At 37.7% G+C, this 26376-nt stretch overlaps 1 protein-coding gene across 1 annotated transcript in view; it reads left to right on the forward strand.

Moving 5' to 3' along the window:
• tmem260 (transmembrane protein 260) overlaps nt 1-18914 on the forward strand; it is a 38693-nt gene extending 19779 nt beyond the window's left edge. The window contains exons 4-16 of the mRNA XM_081394028.1: nt 1947-2124; nt 4159-4272; nt 4789-4968; nt 5101-5141; nt 6879-6965; nt 8845-8953; nt 9047-9219; nt 12053-12224; nt 12326-12465; nt 13638-13814; nt 16529-16582; nt 16692-16776; nt 18020-18914. Coding sequence (XP_081250154.1) covers nt 1947-2124; nt 4159-4272; nt 4789-4968; nt 5101-5141; nt 6879-6965; nt 8845-8953; nt 9047-9219; nt 12053-12224; nt 12326-12465; nt 13638-13814; nt 16529-16582; nt 16692-16776; nt 18020-18274 — 1765 coding nt within the window. The 3' untranslated portion in view covers nt 18275-18914. The remainder of the gene's footprint in view (nt 1-1946; nt 2125-4158; nt 4273-4788; nt 4969-5100; nt 5142-6878; nt 6966-8844; nt 8954-9046; nt 9220-12052; nt 12225-12325; nt 12466-13637; nt 13815-16528; nt 16583-16691; nt 16777-18019) is intronic.
• The last annotated feature ends 7462 nt before the right edge of the window (nt 18915-26376 follow it).

Here is a 26376-nt window from a genome sequence, read left to right on the forward strand (position 1 = left end):
GCTCTCTCTCTTTTACGTCTTCCCAACTTTTTTTATTCTTTTCCTTCATTTCTGTGTTCTCTGGTCTCAAACAGACGAGGCTGACCCCACTCGCTCATCCTTTCATCCATCGTTTCTTTTTACCTCGCCTGGCCTTTTGTCCCATCTCATTCTTCTCAGCTGGAGTCCAAGTCCAAGTCAAGTCTCAAGGCTTTTTTCACAAGTCGAAGTCAAGTCCTAATTTTATATGCATTGCAGGTGAATCTGCAATTATATTATGGTAACCAGGAATTGTTTAACATCCAGCTAAACCACGCCACTGGTATACATCAGATTTCTGCGCCTATACAATTTGAAGCATACAATTTAGCATATGCTTTATGTGGTGAATTTCTACATAAAAGCAATTTTATGACACTTTTTATGTTTTTTCTTATAAACAATAACAAGCAACATTTTATTTTAGTGTCATTGTTAGACGGTACATGTGCATACTATAGTAATAACAGTAAATTATGCATAATTACAAGCAACTAACCCTAAACCTACAGTAAGTACATGCTTTTAATTAATATTACACAGTACTTATAAGTAAAGTCAAGCCAATTAAAATGTATGTGCTTTTCACAATACATATAATTTCAAAGCAGCTTTACGAGGATGTTAGTGTTTGTAATAATTTAATAGCTTAGATTAGAGTTGGGCGATGACATAGTTTACATTTTGTATACTAGTATAGTTTACAACTCAAAATATTATTAATGAGAGTGAAAAAAAAAAACTCCTTCCCTTAATGTCTTGAAAGTCACCAACTGTACACAAATAAATGTTGATAAACCTATAATAACGATTTATAGGCTATTGTAGAGTTTTTGGGACAGATTTTGCAGTTAATTTCATACATGCGTCATTCGTCCATGTGTGTCGCTTCATATACAGTAGCTCTGGCCATGGGTAGCATGAAGATGAAAGTTTGTCACACAAACGAGAAAAAATGACGACATAGCGACAAGCATCTGCAGAATGTGCAGAAGAAACCACTATTTTTTGGTCCATCCACTCTTGATATATGATATACTCTGAGTCTGATAGATGAATCCTGTATACACCGGTGCCTCAGACCACAAACATTCAGAGGAGCACAACCAAAACAATGTTCTTCCTCAAGATGCTATTTTATTTAACGGCTAACATTGCATAGTGTAGCTTTAAAGATGCACTCAGTGTGTTTTTGTTTATGCTTAGCTGGTCCGTAATTGTCCCAGTAATACCAGTGGATTTGGACTCTGTACTGACACCTATTGGTCTGGATGTATTCACATTTTGCAGGTGATAAAATTAAGCAGAACAATAGAATACCGCAATGATTCTACTTTACTTTCATTTAGACATTAGGTTTCCTAAAGATCACTGACTAATTTTGCAATTCTTTCTTATCTTTCTACTTATAATAGCCCATTGTTTTGCTCTATTGTCAGCGCAGACTTATCTGACATAGTTCTTTGCTGTGGCTTGACTTTGATTAACCTTTAAAATGTTGTATCTTGTAAGGGATCCGTTACATCCATCCATTGATCTGCCATTTTTCTGGTGAAATTTTTGTGAAACATAAGTAACTGAACTCAGTCGATGCAACATCCCACAGCATAACACCATCACTATTAAATATGTTTATTTAATATTTAATTTTTTTTGGGATGGTTACACAAAAATTTTATTTAGCATTCTAATCGAATTGATTTTCATTAAAAATAATTAAAACTAAAATAATACAGATGTTTCAAATTGATTATAGATTTAAGAATTTATAATTTGTTTCCTTTACGTACCAGTTTATTTTGCAGCATAAAAGTGAGTGCACATGCACTATGGTTTACGTTATGTCAGAGAACATTGTAAAACCATTCCTGTTTTGTAACACCCTAACTCGGGTGAGAGTCCTTCACTGTTCACTCGTCTGTGCTCAGGGTGGCGGGACCTGGTCCAGGGGCTGTCCTGGCTGGTGGAGTGTTTGCAGTGTCCAGGCTGGTATGGCAGTGGTCGGTCGTGGCTGAAGTCTTTTCTCTTAACAACTTGTTTGTGGGCGTCCTCTTCTCCCTCTCAGCCTGTTTCCACTGTGCAAAGAGTGTTCAGCAGAAGAAGAAGGTATGACAGTCTAGGGATGTACTGAAATTAAAATTCTGGGCCGAAACTCAGGATGCACTTGGCTGAAAAACGAAACTGAAAATAAATAATAAATGAATAATCAATGAATTAATCAAACTTATTTAATAATTAACACTCAAATGGCTAACTGAGTTGTACAAACATTTAAATTGCGGTTTTTATATCAACTTTTTACATAACAGAATAATTTCTACTCCAGTTTGTTGGTGAAATATTAACATTTAAACAACAATTAAATCAAGCGTAGCGTTAGTTCTGGCAGGTCACGTTAGTCAAGCTCGCATCAGCTGACTATCAGCTGATCCACATCTACCTATAGGAATACGACGCCTATCACCGTTAACATATATAAGCTCCTTCAGTATTATCAGCAGCTATCGCGTTTCCCAGGAGCTAATTACCCTCCTCCATCCCCAGCTCCTCCTCTCGTCAGTCAGGATTTGGCATTCTGATTCCCTTCGAATCAGAATAAATTCTCTAATTATGTCGTACTTTAAAATCTTGAATTAATGATATCTGCAATACATTCATGTTGGTTCTGTTCTGTTTACCCTAAGGGGGGTTATCGCAGCTCTCCCTGCTCTTATCCATGCTAGGCCGCATGGATCCGCAGGGAGTTCTCGCCCAGAACGGAACCATACCGCCAATCCAAATTGTATGCTAATTGTCAATCATATATGACGATAGTGGTCCTGACAGAACTGTAATAACTTGTTTTCATGACAGCTTTATTCAAACATACATTAAAGCCACACCGTGGACTTTGTGACCTAAAGATTTGACGCATACGAGTTATTTTAAATGATTCCTCAGGCCAATATACAGCGTTTGACACTATTAATGCTCCGTGCGGGGCTGCCCTCTTGAAATACGGCCTTTGTAAGTTTGGAGGAGACGGAGCGTCGTTGAACAGGTCATGTGACCTGGAGAACGTATCGCTTTACGGCCGTCACGTGACCATAGGCTCTGATATACTGTCTTCTAGACTTTTGCGACAGTGCTGCGGCGCTTGTGGCCTCTAGGGGCGCTAGACGTGAAAGTTCCAGGTCTAGTGCCCCTAGCGCCCGCAAAAGTTCCGCGGTGTGGCTTTAAATAATGAAGACATCACTAACAGGTTAAGTTAAAATATAATGAATATGTAATACAATGCATGTATTTAGCAAAATGCTCTTCTATTGAGTTATTTTTTCTAGCTAACTGAGTTTATGGACATTGAATAGCTTTTTTGAGGTAAATGTAACGTAAAGTGACATTGTAGAGCCTACAAGCCGCTTAATTGACGTCTTTCCCCGGTTTAAACACTGAATGAGCGATTATGTGAGACCGGATTCATTTAGGTAACATACCTTCTGGGGTTCACCCATGTTTATTTTGTGCTGTAACTAGTAGTAAAGAGGAGATGATCTGTGTATGTGCGCTTGATCCATGCTGCCGCTTGAACTGAGGCGCTACAGCTGTATCAGAGAGCACCAAAACGGCATTTACTGTTTGAATTTTGTAATAAATTTGACAAGATTTTAAAGTTGAGACTTTGCTTCATATTAAAAGTTACAAAGCACAAAGCTTTTTGCAATTATTAGATGACAGGCGTGCTACAAAAATGTTGTGAAGTTTTGTTCATGCATCATCAACAGAAAAACAGCACAAACTAAAAGATTTTAGAAGAAACCATATCATTAAAATCGAGAAATTAATATGGTTGATCCACAGCTAGTGTCTACACAGCTAACTGTTGTTGCTTATCCATGGTTTGTGCACGAAATAGATGCTGAACACAGTCAAAACGTGCCATCAGATTAAATGTCTGTTTCAGGCACGATTTTAGCCCTCCTAAACCATTTGGATCAAAACCAAAAATAGCTGTTTTGGCCGGGAATATTGGGTAGCCAAAATTATGGTGAATTCCTACTACAGTCCAAACCATTTGATACTCAGTAATGCTGAGCCTGCTTGAGTAATGCTTAAGGTGCAAGGTGCATTCATCTATTTTTTTTGTTTTGTTGCTTTTCTCAGTTTGCTCAATGGGGGGCGCTGTTCTGTGGGTTGAGCCTGTGTAATCAGCACACACTGGTCCTGTATGTGGTCATCATAATTCCCTGGGCCCTCCTGCACCTCTACACTCATAATGTAAGTATTGATAATCACTCAGAGGTACAGGGTTCAACGCCTAATTTGTCAGCTTTTCACAGTAAGGTAAATAAATGAATAGTGCAATTTTAAAAAACTTTTATATTTGGTGATATCATTCCCTCATGCCACGTCTTGTAATAAATATAACAGGTCTAGAGAGATGTACATTAAGGTATGGTTTTATGCTAGAATTTTGAAAGCCATAAAAAATTTGAAAAAATTACAGTATATAAACAAATTACTATGTATTTTAAATCAATTTATATAACAAAAAAATAAACATTTTGGTGTTTAGTTTGGTATTAGTGTCTATTGGAATAGTTAAAAACTATTAGATTAGTATTCATAACTGAAGATCTAAAGGCACTGGTACTTACAGTTGAAAGCAGTGCAAAGCCGTAGAGGAAATTGTTCCTAGATGAGTCTGGTATTGTCCAAGTGTTATGTATGCAAATTTGAACATTTGGCATTTGAAAGAATCTATCCATTACAAGTGACATGTATTTCCCACAGGGTTTGTCCTTTATTGGTCTGGTGTCTTTGGGGATGTGTTTCCTGGCTGGCTTTGTGCCCTACATCTACCTGCCCATTTCCTCCTACCTCAACAGAGCTCGCTGGAGCTGGGGAGACCAGACGTCTCTCCACGGCCTCCTCACACACCTGCTCCGAGCTGAATATGGCACCTTCAGTCTGGTACACACACATTCATTAGTCTTTTTTCATTTAATAAAGATTAAATACAGTATATGTACTTGGATATGAGGTTTTCATGCTGTGTTTATTTTCTGAAACTAATGCACCACATGTGGATTTCTTTGGCTTCAGGCAAAAACAGATGAAAATTTGAGCCTCCAAAATATGTTACGGTGAGTGTAACAAAATTGATTTGATGAATGATTTTATTTTAATTTCCAGAAAGGAAATATGAGTTTGAGAATTATGTAGTGACCAAAAAACAAAACATATCTCAGTATAAAAATAAATGCAACAACAGCAACACAAAAGTTGTGATTCACTATGCAAATACTACAATGATACAGTTGTTACCATTTTTTAGGGGCCATTTACACCACACCATTTTCATGCATTTAGGCCGTTCATTTTCATGACAACGGCGTTTTGGGGGCCTGAAAGCGTAAACTTTTGAAAACGCGAATTAGCTTATATGCTATACGTGTTTAGTCTATAGGCGCGTAGTGCTTCTTGCAACATAACATCGCCAACTACTGGCCTGGACTGAATAATACAGTGTTTTAATCGTTTTCACAGATCCGTGCGAACGGGGATCATTTTGACAACGTTGCCGTTTGTACGCGAAAAACGCAACATACTCGTTTTTAGTACATTGTTATCATGTAAATGTTGCAGGATTGTGACAAAAATCATAACTGTTGATTATATCCCTTGATATTGTAACTGCAATTATGAATTGTAATTTAATACTAAAATATTACTATAATTTTATATTAAAATACTCATTTTGTGCAAGGCAACAGCTCACCATATTCTGTAGCACTTTATTTTACAGTCTTGTTCCCCAAGATACTATGACTTTATTACAGTAATTACAATAACTGGGTATTAACTAGGTTCTAACCCTGAACCTACCCCTAAGCCTAACTTCAGACCATATGGTTACCATAATTAACTTTTTTTTTAGTTAATTTTTTTAACCCCCTATTCTTTATTTAACTACACAATTTATGGAACTAAACAATCTGAACGTATTTTATACATCAGTAATGTTGGAATGTAATGTTGGAATCTATACATTTCACAATTAGTTCATCTTGACTGTTGATTAATTGTGCAATCAAAATTAGATTTTCAAATGTAATATCTTAAATCTTATTTTATACAATTTATAGACATATTTACCTTACCTTTTTCATGATCAACCAAGAAAAAAATTGTTCTGTGTCATATTAAGTGTTAGCTTTAATAAAGACTAATGACTCTGTTAATAACCCTTCCATAGTTAGTTCTTGTAGATCCGCCTTCCCTCTAAAAAAGCAAAGCTGGACCTGCTAGGAATAACAAATCTGTTGTGTTGCACTGGCTTTGAAATGATCAGTGATGTTCACAGCGCTTCTGATGACGCTAGTGTAAGACATCATGCGAGGCTCGGGTCGTCTCCTCAGCCCACCCTCATCAAACGTTTGGGTGTCCCCAGAGAGACAGCTTAGCTTATGTCCCGCTAGTACCAATCAGCCGTTTCCCATCACCCCCCACAGCTACCACATAGCATGATGGACAGGTGAGAACGAGAGAGGGGAACACAACAAGCATGTCACAGCATAAACCTGCCATAAGGAGCTCAAACACTCTCTCTCTCTCTCACACACGCACGCTTTCACACGACGCTTAAATAAGCTGTCAGAGAGAGATGGGTATTAAGGCACAGGCACTATCTCTTTCAGCGGGGAAATTGGCCATTGACTGGGTTTGGGATACAGATAGAAGGGAAGGCTGTCACAAAACTGCACTTAATGTTGAAAAGCACTTTCAGACACTCTCACTCACTCACAGCACTTTGAGTTTGAGTCTCTGTCCATCACAAAGACATAGTGGGTGTATTGATAAGTGTGTCTCTTGTGTCTCAGGGCTCAGTGGAATCACTGTGTGAATGATCTGTCTTCCCCAGTACTAGCGCTGGCAGTTCTAGGCATTTTGCTGTCTTCCCGGAGCAGGTAAGACATAACTGAATGAGATCTGACCATCAGTTGAATGCTTAATGCCATTGAAGTGAAGAAAAGCCACACAATCTGATTCTGAAGTTTAGTTCATGTGGAGAGACTGCTCTAAAGGTAAACACTGTGGCAGTGTGCAGCTTTCAAAACGTCGCTTTGGTTTTTTGAGCAGTCCAACATTTCCGCTTCTGGCTCAACCAATGGCAGAGCTACCAATTTGTCTGAAACCTGTTTGAATTTATCTTTTTTGCAACTCCATGTGGTGCTGCTAGTGGTACAGATGTTTAACAAGGGGTTGGTTCAATTTTTAAATGTTTTTGAAACAAATGTCTTATGCTCATGAAAGCTGCATTTGTTTGACCAAAAATACAGTAAAAACAGTAATATTGTGAAGTATTACTACAATTTAAAATAATTGTGTTATATTTTAATAATTTTTTTTAAGATTTATTTTTTTGCCATTTTTGCCTTTATTTAGATTATAGATGACAGGAATATAAAGTTCAAAAGAACAGTATTTGTAGTACATACTATTATAAATGTCTTCACTGTACTTTTTGATCAATTAAATGCATCCTTGCTGAATAAAAGTATTAATTCCTTAAAAAAAGAAGAAAAAAAAAAGTACTGACCCCAAAATTTTGAAAGTGTATAGGATTGGAGAAGTGGTGTTGAAGGTTTTAGTGTTTGTAAAGGTAATTATGGCTGTAAAATACAATTATAATTTTGTACAATTATAGTTACATACAAATAAATTATTAAATTATTATTCTGACATTAATTTAGTTTTACTATTTTGATTAGATTTAGTTATTTCAATAAAGGGATAGTTCACCCAAAAATGAAAATTCTTTCATTTATTACTCACCCTCATGTTGTTTCAGACCCATAAAGACCTTTGTTAATCTTCGGAACACAAATGGAGATCTTTTCGATGAAATCTGAGAGATTTCTATCCCTTCATTGACAGCTACATAAAAAGTTCATAAAAAGATTGTAAAACTAATCCATATGTATTGAACGGTTTAGTCCAAATTTTCTTAAGAGACTCGATAACTTTATATGATGAACAGATTGAATTTAGGCTTTTATTCACATATTATTCATCAACTCATACATCAGATATGGTAGCGACAAAGTGGTAGTTGCGTAGCTGTCAATGGAGGGACAGAAATCTCTCAGATTTCATTTAAAACATCTTCATTTGTGTTTCAAAAATGAGTAATTAATGATTTTTTTTTTTTTTTCATTTTTGGGTGAACTATCCCTTTAAACATGTCGGCATGGCGAAAAGCAACAAATTAGCTAACCATAAATGTTCATTACTAGATATTATCTTCTTGTTTATAGAAATGAATGAAAGCAATATCAATATCACATTCATTCTTGATATTCAGTACACAAGCAATTATGTTCATCTGATATTACTTAAAGGGATAGTTCACCCAAAAATGAAAATTCTGTCATCATTTACTCACCCTCATGTTGTTCCAAACCTGTATGAGTTTCTTTCTTCTGTTGAACACAAAAGCAGATATTTTGAAGAATGTCAGTAACCAAACATTTGATGGACCCAAATGACTTTCAATGTATTTTTTTTTCCTACTATGGAAGTCAATGGGGTCCATCAACTGTTTGGTTACCCATATTCCTCAAAATATCTTCTTTTGTGTTCAGCAGAAGAAACAGCTTCAGGGCGAGTAAATAATGACATAATTTTCATTTTTGGGTGAACTATACCTTCAAAACTCACAGGCAACTGACTAATATACATACCAATTGTTTTGCTGTCATACTGTATATCAAATGTAGTTTCAATGTATTCATATAAGTCACTATCATCATCATAATTTTCTTTTTTACTGTATGTGGCCCCCAGACTGCACTGTGTTTTTGTCTGGTTGATTGTCACCATGGTGAGCATCTACTCTGTGTTCTTTGCCTGGAGAGCAAACCTGAACATTGAGAAGCCTCTTCTCCTGGGAGTGGTGAGTTCAAGTTTAAGACACAGTTCAAACAATTATGTCTTCTATAATGTAAGATATTTCACTTCAGTGTATATACTGCACGTGTGTATGTAGGTGGAGCGCTTCTGGCTGCAGGCTGATGCTGGGGTGTGTGTTCTGGCTGGTCTGGGTCTGAGCTGGGCTGTGTGTTGGCTGAACGGGCGTCTGAGTCGGGGGACGGTGTGGAACACAGGAGCCTGGATACTCACTGCAGGCCTCATCTCACACATGATCAGCTCAAACCACAGGTGAACCGTTCACACACATGATCAGCTCAAACCACAGGTGAACTGTTCACACACAGTCACTTACACAGGGTGCCAGTGGACGCTATAAATCTATTATAGCTAATAATCTATCTTTTATTTACCTTTTAAAATTTAAGCTTGCAAAAGTCTTAATCTTTTTTATTTCATTTTTTTTTCATACTGATTTGTTGAACAGCACAACAGTAAGAGATTTCATTTGTGAAAGTGTTCAGACGAGAAGGTTTCTGATAATTCGCTTTTGTCCTCATTTAAATGTGTTCTCAGAAAGTCCCCATGTGGCCTTTTACATGAAGCGTTTTGTGTATGTCTAGGTAAATATGGCTAAGCATCTATAATGTGATGATAGATTTCTATTTGAAATAAATCCTGAACAAAATGTATCAGGGTTTCCACAAAAATATTAAGCAGCACAACTGTTTTGAACATTGAAAATAATAATATGTTTCTTGCGCAGCAAAATCATCATATTAGAATGATATCTGAAGGATCATGTGACACTGAAGACTGGAGTAATGACGCTGAAAACTCAGCTTTGATCACAGGAATAAATTACATTTTAAAATATATTAAAAAACAAACCAGTTTTTAAAAATTGTAATAATATTTTACAATATTACACTTTTTACTGTATTTTTGGTCAAATAAATGCTACCTTTGTGAGCTTGAGAGACAGTTATGATACTGAATATCAACAAAAGGCTAAAATATCAGTTCAAATATTTTGTATAATTGTTTGGTTTGCTACATAGAGCTATTTAATATATAATTTCTCGTATTGTCTCTTTTTTAAAAGTTTTTGTGATAATGACCACCTGCCATTAGCCCTTACTTATAATATTTATGTCCATTCCATCTATTGAATTCAGCCATGATTTCTCCCCATAATCAGTGCAGAAAATAAAAAAGCATAAATATCCATTTTTGTTATTGTAGATCTACAAAATCCAAACAAATGTAGATATCATGTATTATTTGCTGTCTAAATACTGATTATTTTGCAGTGGGCCTATCAATGTGCAGTACTGCATTATTTTGCAACATCTCAGACTCACTGAACCTTTGAACGTTTGAGTTTTTCGTATATTTGTGGTCGATCATCCAGACCATGGCAGTCACTCTCTGAATTCCTCATTTCCTCCATGCTTCAACACACATCAAAGCAAAAGCTCTCTTGCACTCTTCTGCAGCTTTGACTCTATGCTTGATTAGCCGTCCTGGCCACGCTAGTCATGCAGATTAAAGCAGCCGAGTTCTGTGCTTGATTAGACATCCTAGCCACGGCAGTCATGTAGATTAGAGCGGTGAGGTTTGGTACATCGCTGACACAAACTGGCGCTTTGATCAGTGTTGAGACTGACGCTCTTGTCAGCGCTCATCACACCTGTCCAAGACTGATTACAGCCGAGAGATGTTCCACCTCATCATCACTGCTCACAGAGAAACACAGGAACTGACTTCAGAACAGCTGGAAGAAAGAGAATGTCATGGATCCTTACACTTTTGTGCAAACTCTTCAGAGTAAACATCACTGCTGATGTGGTTGAAGCATTTGTGAATAAATGTGCATGTACTTTTACACACTCAGCTCTCAAACATTTGTATCACTTTCAGCTCGCAAATTTCCTAAAGGTTCTACAACAAATTTTGTTTTACTAAAGACTTTAACAAACAGGCATTATTAGCCAAAATTGGGATTTCGGAGGTTCAGTCATTACTAAAATCTGCTGGTGACTCTCGTGTACTATGACACAACTCCACAATCACACATAAAAGAGCAACAATTACTTATGTAAACCCTTTTGTTTACCATATACACATATTTTCTATGAAGAATAAACAAATACTATATACACACATTTTCTATGAAGAATAAACAAATAGAAAGTCCACGTATGTTTTCCCCCTAAATTAGTTCTCAAAAGAACAGTATTTAATCATATTTATTGATGTACCACAATGTATAAATTAATAAATAAACAAAAGGGGGTTGCTAGGTGGTATTTTTAGGTAGAAATGTTCACCTAAAATATATTTTTTTTATATAGATATTATATATTTAGGATAATATTTTAACAATTTTCTTTAGTTTGCAATAACAATATAAAAGGCAATTGTTTAATTTATAAAGCAATATGTAATTTTGTTGTCTTTGCAATATTTAATTAAAATGTGTTATGTAAAGCAATTCATATTTATATAATATTAATACATACATGAAAATATTTAGATTTATATTGTAGGAAGAGCCTCTCTTAAGAGGATCATATTTGAGGCAATATAACTTATATTCTATTATAGGTTTTATTAATATTTGAATCGGCTTTTTAAAAATATTTATTTTATATATTTTTTTATTTTTATTTAATTTTTTTATTTAGTAATTTTAATGTGTTTTTGTCATTTTATTTTTTATATATCTCTACTTAGCAATAATTTATTTTTATTTATTTTAGTTTAACATTTTTGCAACGTTTTTTCTTGCAAATATTTGTTTATTTTATTTAATCTTTTTCAATTAGCAAAAAAAAAAATTTGTAATAGTAATTTTGTTTTTAAATTTTAATTTTTTAAATAATAATTTTAGTTTTTAGGTAATGATAATAACTCTGATTCAGGGTCCTTGGCATCAAAGAGTAAAAAAATAAAAAACTCTGCTGTATATAGATAATTATACATTATACAAAATGCTGTTGTCACGCATTTTAACCCCTAAATGCCACTCAAGCAACACTGAACATAGTGTTTTCATGCTACATTGTATACTTGGTATTTTCAAAGTATTTTTTTTCTGTCTGTGTGTGTGTGTGGACAGAGAGTGTGATCAGAGCGGTAATGACGTCGTGGACAGGTTTGCTCGTGAGGTTGTGATGTCATTTCCGGAGGGCTCGTTGGTTCTGACTCGTGGCGATCTCCCGGGAAACACGCTTCGCTACCTCCACTACTGCCAGGGTCTCCGGCCCGACCTCAGCCTTGTTGACCAGGAGGTCCGTAATCCAGCATGTCTCATTTACTTCAGCCATATATATACTACTCTATCACTGTTTTTCAATTGTAAACTTGTAAAAACTGTCATTATATTATGCAGATGATGACATATAGCTGGTATGTGGCAAAACTCCAGAAGCACTTGCCTGGAGTCACGTTTCCTGGCCGCTGGTGGGATCCGGTCAACACCACAGAGAAGAAAACGTTCAGCATTGAGCAGTTTCTCAAGCACAATATGCAGTAAGATTAACACACATTGGTCTATGTTCACATTCAAAGGCCCTCAATGTATATATCCACTGACTTTCTCATTTAAATTGTCATTTGTATATATTTTTACTATTTGCTGAATGCACTAGAGTTTAGCAAACCAATTACACATCTTCTATAGCCCTTATACCACACTGGAAGAGCAAAGCAAATGCTCAATCTGTTCTGCCTCCCTCCACCAGACGGCAGTATTTCCTTGGTAAAGCTCCCGGCCTCTGAGAGGGGGGCAATAAACACGACAATCATTTCCCTGGGAAGCAGAACGGAGAGAATAAGGAATAAATACTTGAGAAAAACAAGCAGCAACCTGCTTGTTTAGTTAAGAGAGACAGTTGCCAGGTGTATCCCATGATTCAAGATCTGTAATGGCTCTAACAAAACAGACAGGCTTAGAAGCTTTTACTCAGTTTCCCAGTCTACTTCTAAACACTTCAATTTTTATAATACTACATGTGATTGTACCTGTTTCTATTGCATCTTTTTCATCTATTTTAATGTTTTTTTTTTTTATTTTGTTCCACCTAGGCTGGATTATGCAGAGAATGAAAGTATAGATTTATACTTTTTATTTTACCAATTTATTTAAGTTTTCTTAGAGTGCCATTAAACATGTTGCTCGGTAACAAACAGCAGCCAAACACTCGGTTACACTTTATTTGAAGGTGTCCGTGTTAAAGAGTAATATTAATTAACTATCTCTACTTACCATAGGGTTAGGATTAGGGTTTGGTTTAGGGTTAGTTGCATGTAATTATACATAATTTATAGTTATTTCTATAGTAACTACATATAATGTGTAACAAGGACGCTGTAAAATACAGTATTACCAAACACTCTATAGCAGCAATTTTTAATAATAAGTTAAGTGTTAACATTATAACAACAACAGGCAATGGTACTGTTCATTATATACCACATAAAGAGATCTTTGGTTTATGTACCTTTAATAATGAATATAGTTTGCAACCTCATTTGCGATTTGAATGTACATTAACTGTAGATCAGTAGGTCATTATTTGTTGTTATAGTTTTACTAATGAACATTATTACAAAGTTTTACCCACTCATTAAAAACTCTGCACTCAGAGCGATGCCATGTTGTTCTGACTGATGGTCAGTCTTTGCTCTGGGTTTGTCTACAGCAGGCCTGTGTTTGTATGCATCGGTCTAACCGAGGGTGACCCCAGCTGGGAGAGGAGTTTCTCTCGTTGGCCCTGGGGCGTCTGTGAGCAGTTGGTACCTGTCAAGACCCCTTTTGACCCTGAAAAATGGGCGCAAAAAACACTTGACCTTTACAACTGGAGCCAGCCACATGACAGGTAGCACGTCATTTTTGTTTGTGGTTAACTAGGGAATGACTTTATGACCTTGTAGGCCATAATATGTTCTGTTAATATGTAGATTGAAATGCTTCCAGCTGAAATGAACACTAGATGCATTAAAATGCCAACAAATTTGATTCAGTTTCAAATTAATTATAATTCAAATAGCAGATTATTGATAAATTAAGAGTTAAATTTGTACAGTTCCTTGCACAATAATATGTCATGACCTCAAAACACTTTTACCACTGTGATTTTTAAATTAGTACATTTTGACATTTGCATCACATAACCAGCTCCATATATGGCTTTTCTGATGAGTAAACTTGCTCAGTAGCTCACATGATACAGCATTAACCGTTTAGCACCACTCACCGGGCATCTCATTTCCGAACTGACATGATACGTACAACAACCAACATAATAAAACAGTCAGAGAAAATTGAACAAGCTATTTAGTGCTAGTCACTGGACATTTCAAACTGAAAGTGTCGTAAAACATGCTACAAGCGTCGCAATGTCATTTTGCCAAAATGTACCCACAGACACTTTTTTTTCATAACACTAGGGTGTTTAAAAAAAACCCGTCATCTGCAGTGGAGAAAAAAATTATATGGCTTATGGCTTATATGACCATAAAAGTGCAGCGAAAGCGTCATATTCTAGGTTTAGCAGAAATGTTGGCAGAGTCACGTGTTTCCAGCCTGGCTTGATAATATATACCATGATACTAAATAATGACTTTTTTCATGTACCATAGCATTCACATGATACATAAGGTTGGTACTTCCATGGTGCATGTCCAAAAACATGGCTATTAGTACTTTTTGATACTTAAAAAGCCCATGCTCCAGTTGTTTTTAACCATAGAATAGAAACGTTATGATAATGGAGAGAATAACTACTATGTAGTTCCCTACATAGGCAAGATGGTCAATTACACATTTTGTCTAACAGCCAGGTTTGGCTCAGCTATGCTCTGATTTTGTAAAATAAATAAAATTATGAGGTTGATCAAAATTCAGCTCCAAAACTTTGAATCAATGTTTCTTAACTCCAATGTCAGCTCAGCTTGTTGCCTTTTTAGGGCAGTATACTGTAGAGAACTGGTATAGCCTGTGGCTAGAATTGCTTAGGTTATGGGTTCGATTCCAAGGGTACACACATACTGATAAAATGAAGCATGTGCCCAATGAATAAATGCATATGTAAATAAACGTTTGAAATGATACTAGTCAATTTACCGTCAGGTTCATCACTAGTCTGAGCATCATTACCAGGTGCCGCCCAGCATTATTCTCACCCCTCATGCATCTCCACTGAAGTGTTTTCAGTCCTCACCGATATTAAAGTGTACTTAAACACTGCTCTGACTCCATGCTGTGCAGACAGCCTTCGTTTCCAGCTTCAAAGTCGTTATTAGTCCGCTGACCCCACCCTAATGACTTTCTAAACTGCGGCGTGTCAATATCTGTGTATAAAGTGAAATTAGTTCTAGTCTCCAGCACTGAGGCTCTCTGCAGCCGGCTGGTATTCAGTAAGTTAATCGGGGTTGAATGGTGTGACATTACTCTCCTCTCACCCACTACAAGCGTGTCCATCCCTGCCTGCCAGCCAAATATTAGCGGGGAAGTCACACGCTAAAATATTCCTTTGAAGGAGAGGCCGCACGTTTATGAGCGATGTAGTGGAAAGGAAGAAATGCAGAAATATATGGGTCGTTCACCAGAGAGACAGAGAGAGAGAGAGCTTCCAAAGACAGCGAGGTTGAAGATCAGCTGTTGTATGGTTTGAAGATATGCAGAATATGATTCGCTGGATTATTGGCTTGTATTTCAAGTCTGTACTCGACAAGACTGCTTTGATGCCATCTGAATATACATAAAAAGTAATAATGCTTACAAAATGATTTCTTTCTTTACACTTCATCAACTTGTTATTTTATGAAAGGATCACATAGAGGAAGCTTTGACGTAATATCCAGAAGATTAACTAAGGGTGTGTTCACACTTGTAGTTCGGTTCGCTTGGTTCAGACTAAAAAACAACAACAACATTTAGTTCTGGTCCGCTTGGCGTTCACATTGCCATTTTTAACACCAAACCTAAATGCATATGGATATGTTCACAACCTGACTGGTCGGTTTTTATAATGTATATATTTCTTACCGAACATCCAAAACAATGCTGTGTGCTGGGCTAAATGTGCTCGCTGTGTGTGCGTAGCTTACATGTGATGGGATTTTGACCAGCTGAGAACTCGTGAAGAGCTTATAAAATGTGTAAAGGAGTCAAAACAGCGGCAAGAATCCCTCCGTCACACACAAACAAAGATCTACTGTGTGGAGACGTGGTTCTGACACCTGTACTGAGCATTCTGTCCTTTTTAGGGTCACATCTTGTGACATCATGTTTCATTTTTGGTTCGATTACATGTATTTGGTCCATGTTGCGTTCATATTTCATTTGAACCACACCAGAGTTGGTTTGGAAGCGGACCGAGGCTCATCTTTTCAGCGTTCTCGTCTCTGTCTGCTTGTTTGGTGCACCAGGGTTCGGATGGCAGCGTTCACACTTATTCAAATGAACCGCACTAACAGTGCAATCACACCAGGGTTAGTTTTAATCGAATCAAACATGCAGAGTGTGAACACACCCTAAATAGCAAATTAAATGACATTACATAGATTTTGTTTTATTCCACCCTATCAGCTTCCACCCTGGCTCCTGGGAGAGAGTTGCCAATGAGGAGATGTGGCAGGCCAGGTAATACTGCCCTCATCACTGTCAGATTCATTGTTCGGTCTTGTGTTTTAGTGGCACGAGACCTTCATATATAGCTACATGTTTATACTTAGGTGCTTTTACTTTTTAGGATGAAGACAGCCTTCTTCCTATTTGACCTGGCTGAGAACATGGAAAGAGAACAGCAGGCCCGTCTCTATGAGCTGTCTTACTATGTGAGTAGGAAATTACATCATACATTTTTGGAATTACAGTGCTTGCAAAACAGCGCTATATAAATGTCTCCGTATATTCAACTTTTTCTTCTTAAAGTCGGCATGAAATGAAATCCTTATTACCCTTATCCTTTTCTAAATGCATGTTAAATGTCTTATTGTGAACAATTTTTTTTTATACGGATGCTTGTTTCTGCCACTGAATAAAAAATAAAAAATGTAATTGACTTACAATCTCACAATTCTGACTTTTTTCCCCGCAATTTTGAGTTTAGGTCCTGCAATTTTTACTTCTTTTCTCAGAATTGTGAGATATAAAGTCACAATTGTGAGTTATCAAATCAAATTCTGAGGGAAAATATATCAAACAATTCTGACTTTATAACTCTCGCAATCGTTTATATCACACAATTCTGAGAAAAAAGTCAGAGTTTAGAGATGAAAACTCTTTTTGAGAAAAAAAAGATCAAAATTGTGATGAGAAAAAGTTAGAATTGTGATATAAAATATTCACAATTACCTTTTTTTATTTTATTTTTATTCTGTGGAGGAAACAAGCTTCCATTGATTTATTTGGGTGTACATCACAATTTGAAAGAACATTTTTTATGACTTATTACATTTATTTTGGTTTAAACTCTTTTTTTGTTGTTGTTGTTGATAATTTCAGTTAGGTGTGCATTTAACTTTAAGTTTGAAGATTGAAAGTCTCCATTTGGCACACTTTGATAGAATGTTCACCATCCAAAATCCACCCAATGGAAATGTGCATGTTGAATTTTTTCATGTTTTAATGTCAGAAAACGATGCACACTGAGCATCATTATAGCAGCAAAGCAGCACTAATGCAGCATTATACACAGAATCAAAACCTAAGCTTACCTAAAACCTTTAACACTTTTCTTTTGCTACTACCTTGCAAGCTCTGCTATTACCTTCAGGAAATGAACATGTATCTCATGTCACGTGAGATTATTTGTAGACTAAATGCAGTTTTTTAAATCATGACAGTTGGTGATAAAATGTTTTCTATAATTAATGTTAACCGTTGATTCAATGTTGTGTTTTAAAAATCTTTTAAGTCTTATGCAAATAACCTTTTAAATCTTATACAAATATATAATATAATATATTAAAAGGTTTTTAAAATACAACATTGAGTCAGCAGTTAACATAAATTATAGATGGCATTATCTTTAAGTTAAATTAATTGAAATCTTTGTGGTATTTTTTTTATTAACAGCTGTATTGTCAAATAGTGGATGCCCAGGTAGACTACCCAGCGAATTGGGATAAGAACCTGGCTCTTGCCGCAGAACGTCTTCTCCAATCAGGGGGCAGAGGTTACGATCTGGATTCCCTCCTGAGTCGCAGCATCCGCCACTTCAGCCGTTACCTTCAGAGAGAACCCACCGATCCCCAGAGCAAAGCCATCCGCTCCATCATCACACACCTCAGGAAAGAGCGGGACAAACTCAGAGACAGACGGAAGGGTTGACACAGGAAGTGACAGAAATTGTCTGAAACAACTCAGAGAGCCTTCAAAACACTGAAAACACCTACAACACATAGGTGTAGATAGCACAAGAAGGTAAGAGGGAGGGAGCCATAAAGAGCCATAAAGAGAAAATACATAGACCATGTTTAATGTGTATTTTACGAACACTGAGATTCATCTCACAATAAAATCAACTCAAAATGCTAAAATGGGTCAATATGTCAGAGTTAAGATCTTTTATATTGTAGGGTATGAGCTACTTATCCATAACCGCATCATTAATTTAGTTTAATTTCATTAACAATATGATTTATTGATCAGTTTTACAAAAATCAGGGATTAATTATATTTCCTCAACATGCTAAAGTCAAACACCCAAGACCAATTGTTTTCCATAGAATATGGTTGCTGTTATTTCATTGTTATTGTTGTTAATCTTAGCCAATTTCTGTCCTACATGAGGAGAATTTCCACAGTGAATGTAAGGGACTCACAACTCAGATTCAGTTCAGAAGTGGAACTCTAATAGAATTTGCTATATTTGTGTGTGTGTGTCTCTTTTGTAATAAAATTTCACACTTTCAATATGTTAATATCCATTGAGTTGATGATCAAAGGTGTGCTGAACCTCAAATCCCACCTCTATCAATCTTTCCCTCTCTTCTCTTTTTGAGTAATTATTCTTTGCCCCCTGCTGTCAGGCATGTCTCTCTCTCACTTTAGGATCACAAAGGTCTGAGATTGAGATTGAGGGAGGGTGGGCACAACCATAAGAGATTAAGAATGACCCATTAATCTGGGACAGATTTAAAAATGCAGCATCCTTTTCCCTGTCTCTTTTTTCCTGCTCTGTCTCTACCCCATCATTTTCCAAAACAGTTCTAATTCTCTTTAATGCAGAGGTCTTCAACAGTCCCCTAGGGAGTCCGCCAACTATTATTTGATTCTAAACGATTATTGAACTCTACATTCTGTAAGATAAACAAATTTGATTCTGTGTTGTCGGCACTTGATGACCAGTGTAAAAGACGAAGCCTTTACAGAAACAATGATATACGTTATTAAGGGGAGGGCAGCTGGTTTTGGATTCTTGAAGAATGGTTTCATCCTGAGTTCAGGATGTCAGCTACACCTTATCACAATATATATAACATTTCCCTTTCTCATGTACATTCATCTCTTCTTCCACTGAGCTGCTTTCTCTCAGTCCCTCTCCGTCCCTGTTTTTTGCCTCTCTCTCATCTGAGGGATTGTGTGAACCCATGGAATCGCCGTGACCGTGGATGCAGGCAGGGAGCCACAGCAACACTGGAATGTGGGGTGCCTGAGCAGATAAGAGCTGAGAACCCAGCCAGGGAGAGGGAGCAAAGACAAGCAAGCGAGAAGTAATAAGTACATAGGATGGTGTACATGGCACGATAGGACAGAGTTAGACGGGAAGAGCTAGAAAGAGGCGAATGGACACTGACAAGACAGAAATGAAACTGCAGCACAGGGACTTGGAGACAAAAGAAGGGAAGGTAAGAGAGAGGCCCACGAGTGGTAAACTCTGAGAAGGAGCCAAAGAGAGCAGTGCAGTTACACACACACACACATAACATGGGAAGCCAGCCTTATTCCTCTTTGCATTTCATTTACATCCCTGGCTGTATCGACCAATCGGATTGGGAGCAAAGCCCGAGGCTTAGGAGGGGAATAAAAAGACAAAAATGCCTTCGCTGCTCTCATCCCTCTCTGATAATACCCCGTCTGTTTCTCCTTTCTCCTCCGCACCCGGAGAGAAGTAGATACTGTCCGAAATGCCATAGCAGAAGCGACACCTCCGCTCCCTATGCTTTGCCGATAGACCTCGCCAGCAGCGGGCCTGAAAAGGGGGCTTTAGCTGCGGGGCCAATCTCCTCTACTTCCTCCTGCTGAGGGAGTGAAAGGAAGGGATGGAGGACAGTGGAGGAGGATGGAGACACAATATGTGGAATTGGCTATAATGCATGTGTCACATTTCAGACTGGAAGAAAAGAAACTTGTCCAGTGTGGCAGATCGCTCTCTGTTTAGACATGCTCTTCTTGTGTCTGTAACCGAAGGCCACTGTCTTCCTGCCCAGTCAGTCAATGACTGTGTATGAATTTGTGTATGAAGGAACCTGGGGTACCAGGGTTGTCCAGTTCTGCTCCCACCTTCCTGCAAGGTTTAGCTCCAAACATCTGCCTGGAAGTTTATAAAAATCCTGAAGACATTGATTTGTCAGTTTAGATGTGGGGTTGGAGGAAGGTGGCCGTTCAGGTGCAGGACTGGACATCCCTCTCCTAAGGTAGCTCGACCAAAGATCTCAGAAACTGTACTGAATCTCTTTCCGCCAGAAGAAAACCCACTGTTAGAGATGCTGCCTGGCCCTTATCTTCTCACTGCGCTCCAATATAACCCTTCTGTTTTTGACCCTACAAACAATCCCCAAAGACCTGTCATCTGCCTCACTATCATCCCTCTTCCTAAAGTCTGCCTTCTCCATATCCTCATATCGTTCTTCATTAAATCTCTGAACAATGGAACGAGATATGAGAGGGATTAGGCTGAGGCAGAGATTGTCTCCATTTCTCTGGATTGATTCTTGAACCTGTGTTTAATCCCTGGCCTTGGACACACATAGCTGTGGTTGACTGTCTGGGGTGGGCTTTGGAAGCTGGTTGAGGGGGAAGAGATGAAAACTACGGGCTGCTGTACTGGGGGTGACACTGAGCAGCTCATGTCTGTGTTGTTCCCGGTGTCTTTGGAAAGCCCTGATAGAAATGAGGCCATGGAGGAGTCATTGAATCAATAGATGGATTGTGAGTGCTTCTAGACAGTAGGTTGGGTCCCTTTGATGATTTCAGTGTAGGCAATGTGTGTGTACTGTATGTGAGTGTGTTTGAAAGCCTGTGGATACCTGAACACTAAATCTTATTCTGAACATGTAGACTTTGGTCATTTCCAGGAGTGACAACTGCGTTCATCCAATTTAACTCCCAAAAAACCCCCACATTTTCAGTGTAGAGAATTGAACCAAGGTATATCTTGTTTTTATTCATTTATCAATTCACTCCACCGTAAGTTGCTCCCACCAGCTCTGTAGTTTAGGAAAGGCCCATAACTTAGATTTTTTAGGGTCCAGGACAGAAGTTGTTTAATGGTACTATAGGTAGGTCTTTCTCCCTGGGAACAAATGATAGACCAGAGTTCTTCAACACCTGAAGGGCCATTGTCCTGCAGAGTTTACTTCCAACCCTGATCAATCTAACCTGCTTGTAATTCACTAGTAATCCTTAAGACATTGATCAAGAGTGTTTGATTAGAGTTGGAGCTAAAGTGCACAGGACATTAGCCCTCAAGAAACACAGTTGAACTGCTCTGTATAAAATTATACCAAAGAAGACCTTATTTAAACATCTTAGTAACAAGATGAGCTGCCAAATGATTTCTTTCTTTTTCTTTTTTCTTTTTTTGGCTGTACAGAATATTTTCTAAATGTGGAATATCAGATTCGAGTGTGAATTGGTCATGTTCTCAAACTGACCCACATGCGTAAAAGAATAATAAAGATGGCACGCAGCACGCTGTCATATATAAGTAAACACAGAAGTTACTGAAGTCAGTGTTCAAGCGTTCATTTATAAGGTGATGTGCCGCTGAAGCCAGTGAATTTGTTATGTAGGCGATAAGGAAGGAGGGAGGAAGCAGACCATTTTTTCTTGTGCAGTTTTTCCAAGTTTTGCTTGTATAGAGAGCTGTGTAACTTATGAGTGATATATACTTATGAGTATAACAGCTCACCGTTCCTCCACTGACTAACTTCACTGCCGTCTTCCATATTCACTGAGTGACCGAACTTCCAGTATGTAAAATCTTTGGAGTGACTCCCATCAGTGCAGAATTGTGATGAATGATGAATTGTGATATAACCGTTCAGACTGAGGTCTCATTGCAAACCTTCAGACCTGTATCTGATATATGACCATGTACATAAGTGGCCTAAATGAATCGAAAAGATCAGATTCCATGTGGCTTATGCTGTTCTTACTGTTATGTAAAAAACAGATCCAAGCAAAAAAAAAAAAAAAAAAAATTCGGATTTGGGCAACTTTTGCAGGCAGCCTGGACCGTAGCTGTAACTTATATCACTCATGCATACTGTTTAAGACCAGCTTATATAATATCTGTCTGCATTCAATCATTTGTACAACTGAGCAACAGGCCACACTGTGATAAGACCACTGTGATCCTTTTGGAATATCAAAAGATACTAAAGATACTATGACCAACAGCCGTTTCATACAAGATCCTTAGCTTTGCAGCTTAACATAGGAATAGCCTCATTTTCTGATACTTGTATAGATCTATTTAAATAATGGTGAGGTAAACTCACAAATTAAACACCTTTATGAATGCCTGCAGGCGCTGAAAAAATATCTCATTGTACAAAAAAAAAAAAACCCTCAGAAAGGGTGAGATGATATCTTACCTTTCATGTGATGAGTTGCTCTAAGTGAGTGGATGTGTGTTTGTGTGTGTGTGCCCAGAGCAGTGTTTCCAATTAAACGGACCTGTCTTCCTTCTCCCTCCGGTTCTAATTTTGTGCCACATTAAAGGAGTGCGACGCCATTGAGGACACAGAGCCACATTTTCATAATTTGCTGCCTGAATGTGCTTGCATCTGTGGCTGTGAATGCATGCCTGAGGAAGAGGAACAGCCACCATCCACCGAGAAAGAGAAACAATATTCATAGCTGCAATATCAAGTATGTTTTCTCTAATTTACTGGTCGAGGATGCGACGAGACACAGACAGATGCCTCGGTCTATTTCTGACATACTCCACATGCTTTCTCTACTTCCCAACAAACGCACAAATGGTTTTGGAACGTTCTCTTTGACGTGTTCAGAGTAGAAAATCTCAAGCTGTTGCAGTGCAATATGACAACGATCATGCCTGGTGTAGATATGCTGGTCTAAAGGTAGTATACAACATGAATGCTGTAAATCTTAAGACATACAATAACTTTTTGTAATGGACTGAGTGCAATTTCTCTGAATAACAAGTGGTGGTTTGAATATGAGAGTGAAAATAACATTTAAAAATTGAGTGATCAGTTTCGGTAGAATTTTTTATTTTTGGGTGAGCTATTCTTTTATACTCTCAGAATATTAAATCGTGTTTGGATCCAAACAGCATGTTTTAATAAAATACCAAGTCCAGCTTGTTCATTACAGCCATGTTGATGGTCAATCAATGGATTAACTTAGAAGGTTTCTACATACTGTAGTTTCATTGGTTTACAATTCATATTGCAACAAACATTTAATCAGGGATTGCTTGGTTGACACTTTTTCATCATTTCTTGTGGAAAATATTTGTGAAGGGCTTAAACGGATGAATCACGTTCTGAAAAGTTTACATTTCCACCCTGACAGACAGGAGCTAATCGCAGCATTGGGGGAACATTGGGAAAATGTTTCATAATGGGCAGACACCGGCTAATCTAAAAAGCTCCCCATTTACAAATGGAAATCCCAGGATCCAATTGGGCTAATGAAGAGAGTTGAGCGGGATAATACGATGTGCTGTAATGCTGTGTAAGAGGCCTGTAATGTTGTGTTGGTGGTGAAGCCTCTGTGCTATGAGTTGTGTGACTGACTGGAGAGACTTCCAGAGCCCGAAGGCCTGGCTGCGACTCTCAGCGCCGCCTCAAGAGACCTCTTCCTAGTAAGATCTGCCTTTCTCACCCTTTTGGAGGAGGAGGGAATTCGGCATGCTGAAGTGGTGCAGAATGGACTCTCCTCTGATCTCTTGCCCCATCCGTTCCTACTGTTCTCCATCTGTTTTTCAGACGTGGGTTCGAACAGAAAATGAAATGAATGAGTCTGTACTGTACATGTTCAGTCTTTCTCCATCTGTTACTCTCGCTTGTTGTCCCGCTTGCACTCGTTTCTCTAGTACTATACTGTGTTGGTACCATGGGACGGTGGGGGTCACGGGTGTCAAACGCATAGTTTAGTCCCAACCCTATGAAACACACCTGAACCAGCTAATAAAGGTCTTCAGGATTACCAGAAACTTCCAGGCAGGTGTTTTGGAGCTGGTTGGACCGTGGCCCTCCAGGAGTGGAGTTTGACTCGTGCATTGCATAGTAATTGCGGTGAAAGGGGGAGGAGGATGCCGCAAGTGAGTTTTTTTACGACAGTGTTGTGAAATATACGCCCCACAGCTGTAGGGGGAGCTCGTTGAGAAAACATGCGACAACAAAAGTGAAAATCAGCGAAGAAATGGCTAGAGTTGCCAAGTTCCCCTTTAATCTCTCTGAGGTTTTAATTACTAATCATACTGTAAATTTAAAAAAGTAAGTTTTCGTGCTGCCAACTTGAAATGTGAAGTTGTACTAGTGACATTTTGGATATTTGAGTTGACTTAACTTAAAATTTTAAGGCAGCACAAGCACTTTTTTAGGTTGAAACAACATTTTTTTTTACAGTGATTGTTTCTATCTACTTAATGCATACTTCATATATTTAAAAAAAAAAATTTGTAAAAGATTTAAGGTGCAGTCACACTAGCGAAATTTTAACGAATAATTTTGCATGCAAAAAAAAAGACAGTGTCCGTTGTCAATAGTATAGATAGGAATGAAGCACAGCTCACACAGAAGTCACTTTCAAAACAAGCAGCTTTAACAGAAAATTTGCATGACCAACTTGAACATGAATTAAAATCTGTGTGGGGAACTTTTTTGCCTCTTTTTTTGAAACTCCCAATCGCACATATTCCTATTGGCATGACTGGAATTTGCCCGCAAAATTTAGAGCAACGGTAAATGTGACCGCACCTTTACACTGTCTACTGTCTACTGCAAAACAAGATGGTAGTAAATATTAGTTACTTGGTTCGTTACCAATTTCATCAGCTGTTTTTAATTCATGCTGTCATTTGGTAAAAAAAAAAAAAAAAAAAACACATATAAAAGAGGACTTTACTCTTAGCATTCAGTATTATGGTACTGAATGATTATTATATTAAGTTATATTGGTACTTCAAATAATGGTATTACCATTGTACATGACCAAAATAAACAAGTCAAAACCATAGTATTACTATGGTACCTTGCACAAACAGTGCCCTCTCTTCTAATACCTGTTTCCTTTCTACCCCTTGTTGTCACTCGTTTTCACCAGCGACGGCCCCTCCCCCTCTCTCGTGCAGTCGCTCTCGCAGATGTGCACAAACAAGAAGAGATTAAAGCAAAACGAATCTAAACAGACAAACGGAATTAGACTGACGGGTGTTGGTGGCCTGGGTTGGAGTGATAAACACGGTGATGCTGAGTGTGTGTGTCTGTGTGCTTGTGTGTTTGTGCATGTGTGTGCTTTCTAGTGTCTAGAGGATTAACAGTGGTTAGGTGTGTATGCTGGGTTGATTGCTTTTGGGGACTGCAAAGTGTTTGTATAATGCATTCTGTTTTTGTAATTGTTTCTTTTTAATTTCTATGTGACATCAGCCTGAACCCAGTGTTTTCACTGACACGTAAATATGTACAAATTAAAAATATACTGTATGCGCACATATGCTGTATACAAACTAAATGCTAAAGTCAATGGAATTTTTTTTGTTAGCGTCAATATTTAGGTCCTGGTCACCATTTCTTAGTTTTTCATGATTTTTAATAAACTTCACTAATTTATTTTAATTGGTAATTTGGCTTGATTTAAAAATAAAATAAAAATAATAATATATATATTCTCATTAATAAGAGGATAACCTGCATGCATAATGGTAATATAAAAAATAGTTTTAGATTGTCGCACCACAGGACATTTCTAAAAGCCATTCATGTCATCAAAATATGAGAGCTAATAAATAAGACACTACTACTACATTTTCACACACAAATCGACAGAAGTGATGCTCGCATGTAGAGTGACTGCAGTGCAAGTCTTCAAAGTGTCTCGTACTTGATGTGTGTGTGCTCAGTCAGCAGGCACAAGTGTGTCTGAAGGTGAGAGTGTGTCAATGGCCACTAATGGGTTGTTTTGATCACCTGTCTGTGTCTGATTTCAAAGCTGCAGGCTACAATTTCATA

This window comes from Scardinius erythrophthalmus (assembly GCF_964197995.2).
Source record: "Scardinius erythrophthalmus genome assembly, chromosome: 19".
In the NCBI taxonomy this organism is placed as follows: Eukaryota; Metazoa; Chordata; class Actinopteri; order Cypriniformes; family Leuciscidae; genus Scardinius; species Scardinius erythrophthalmus.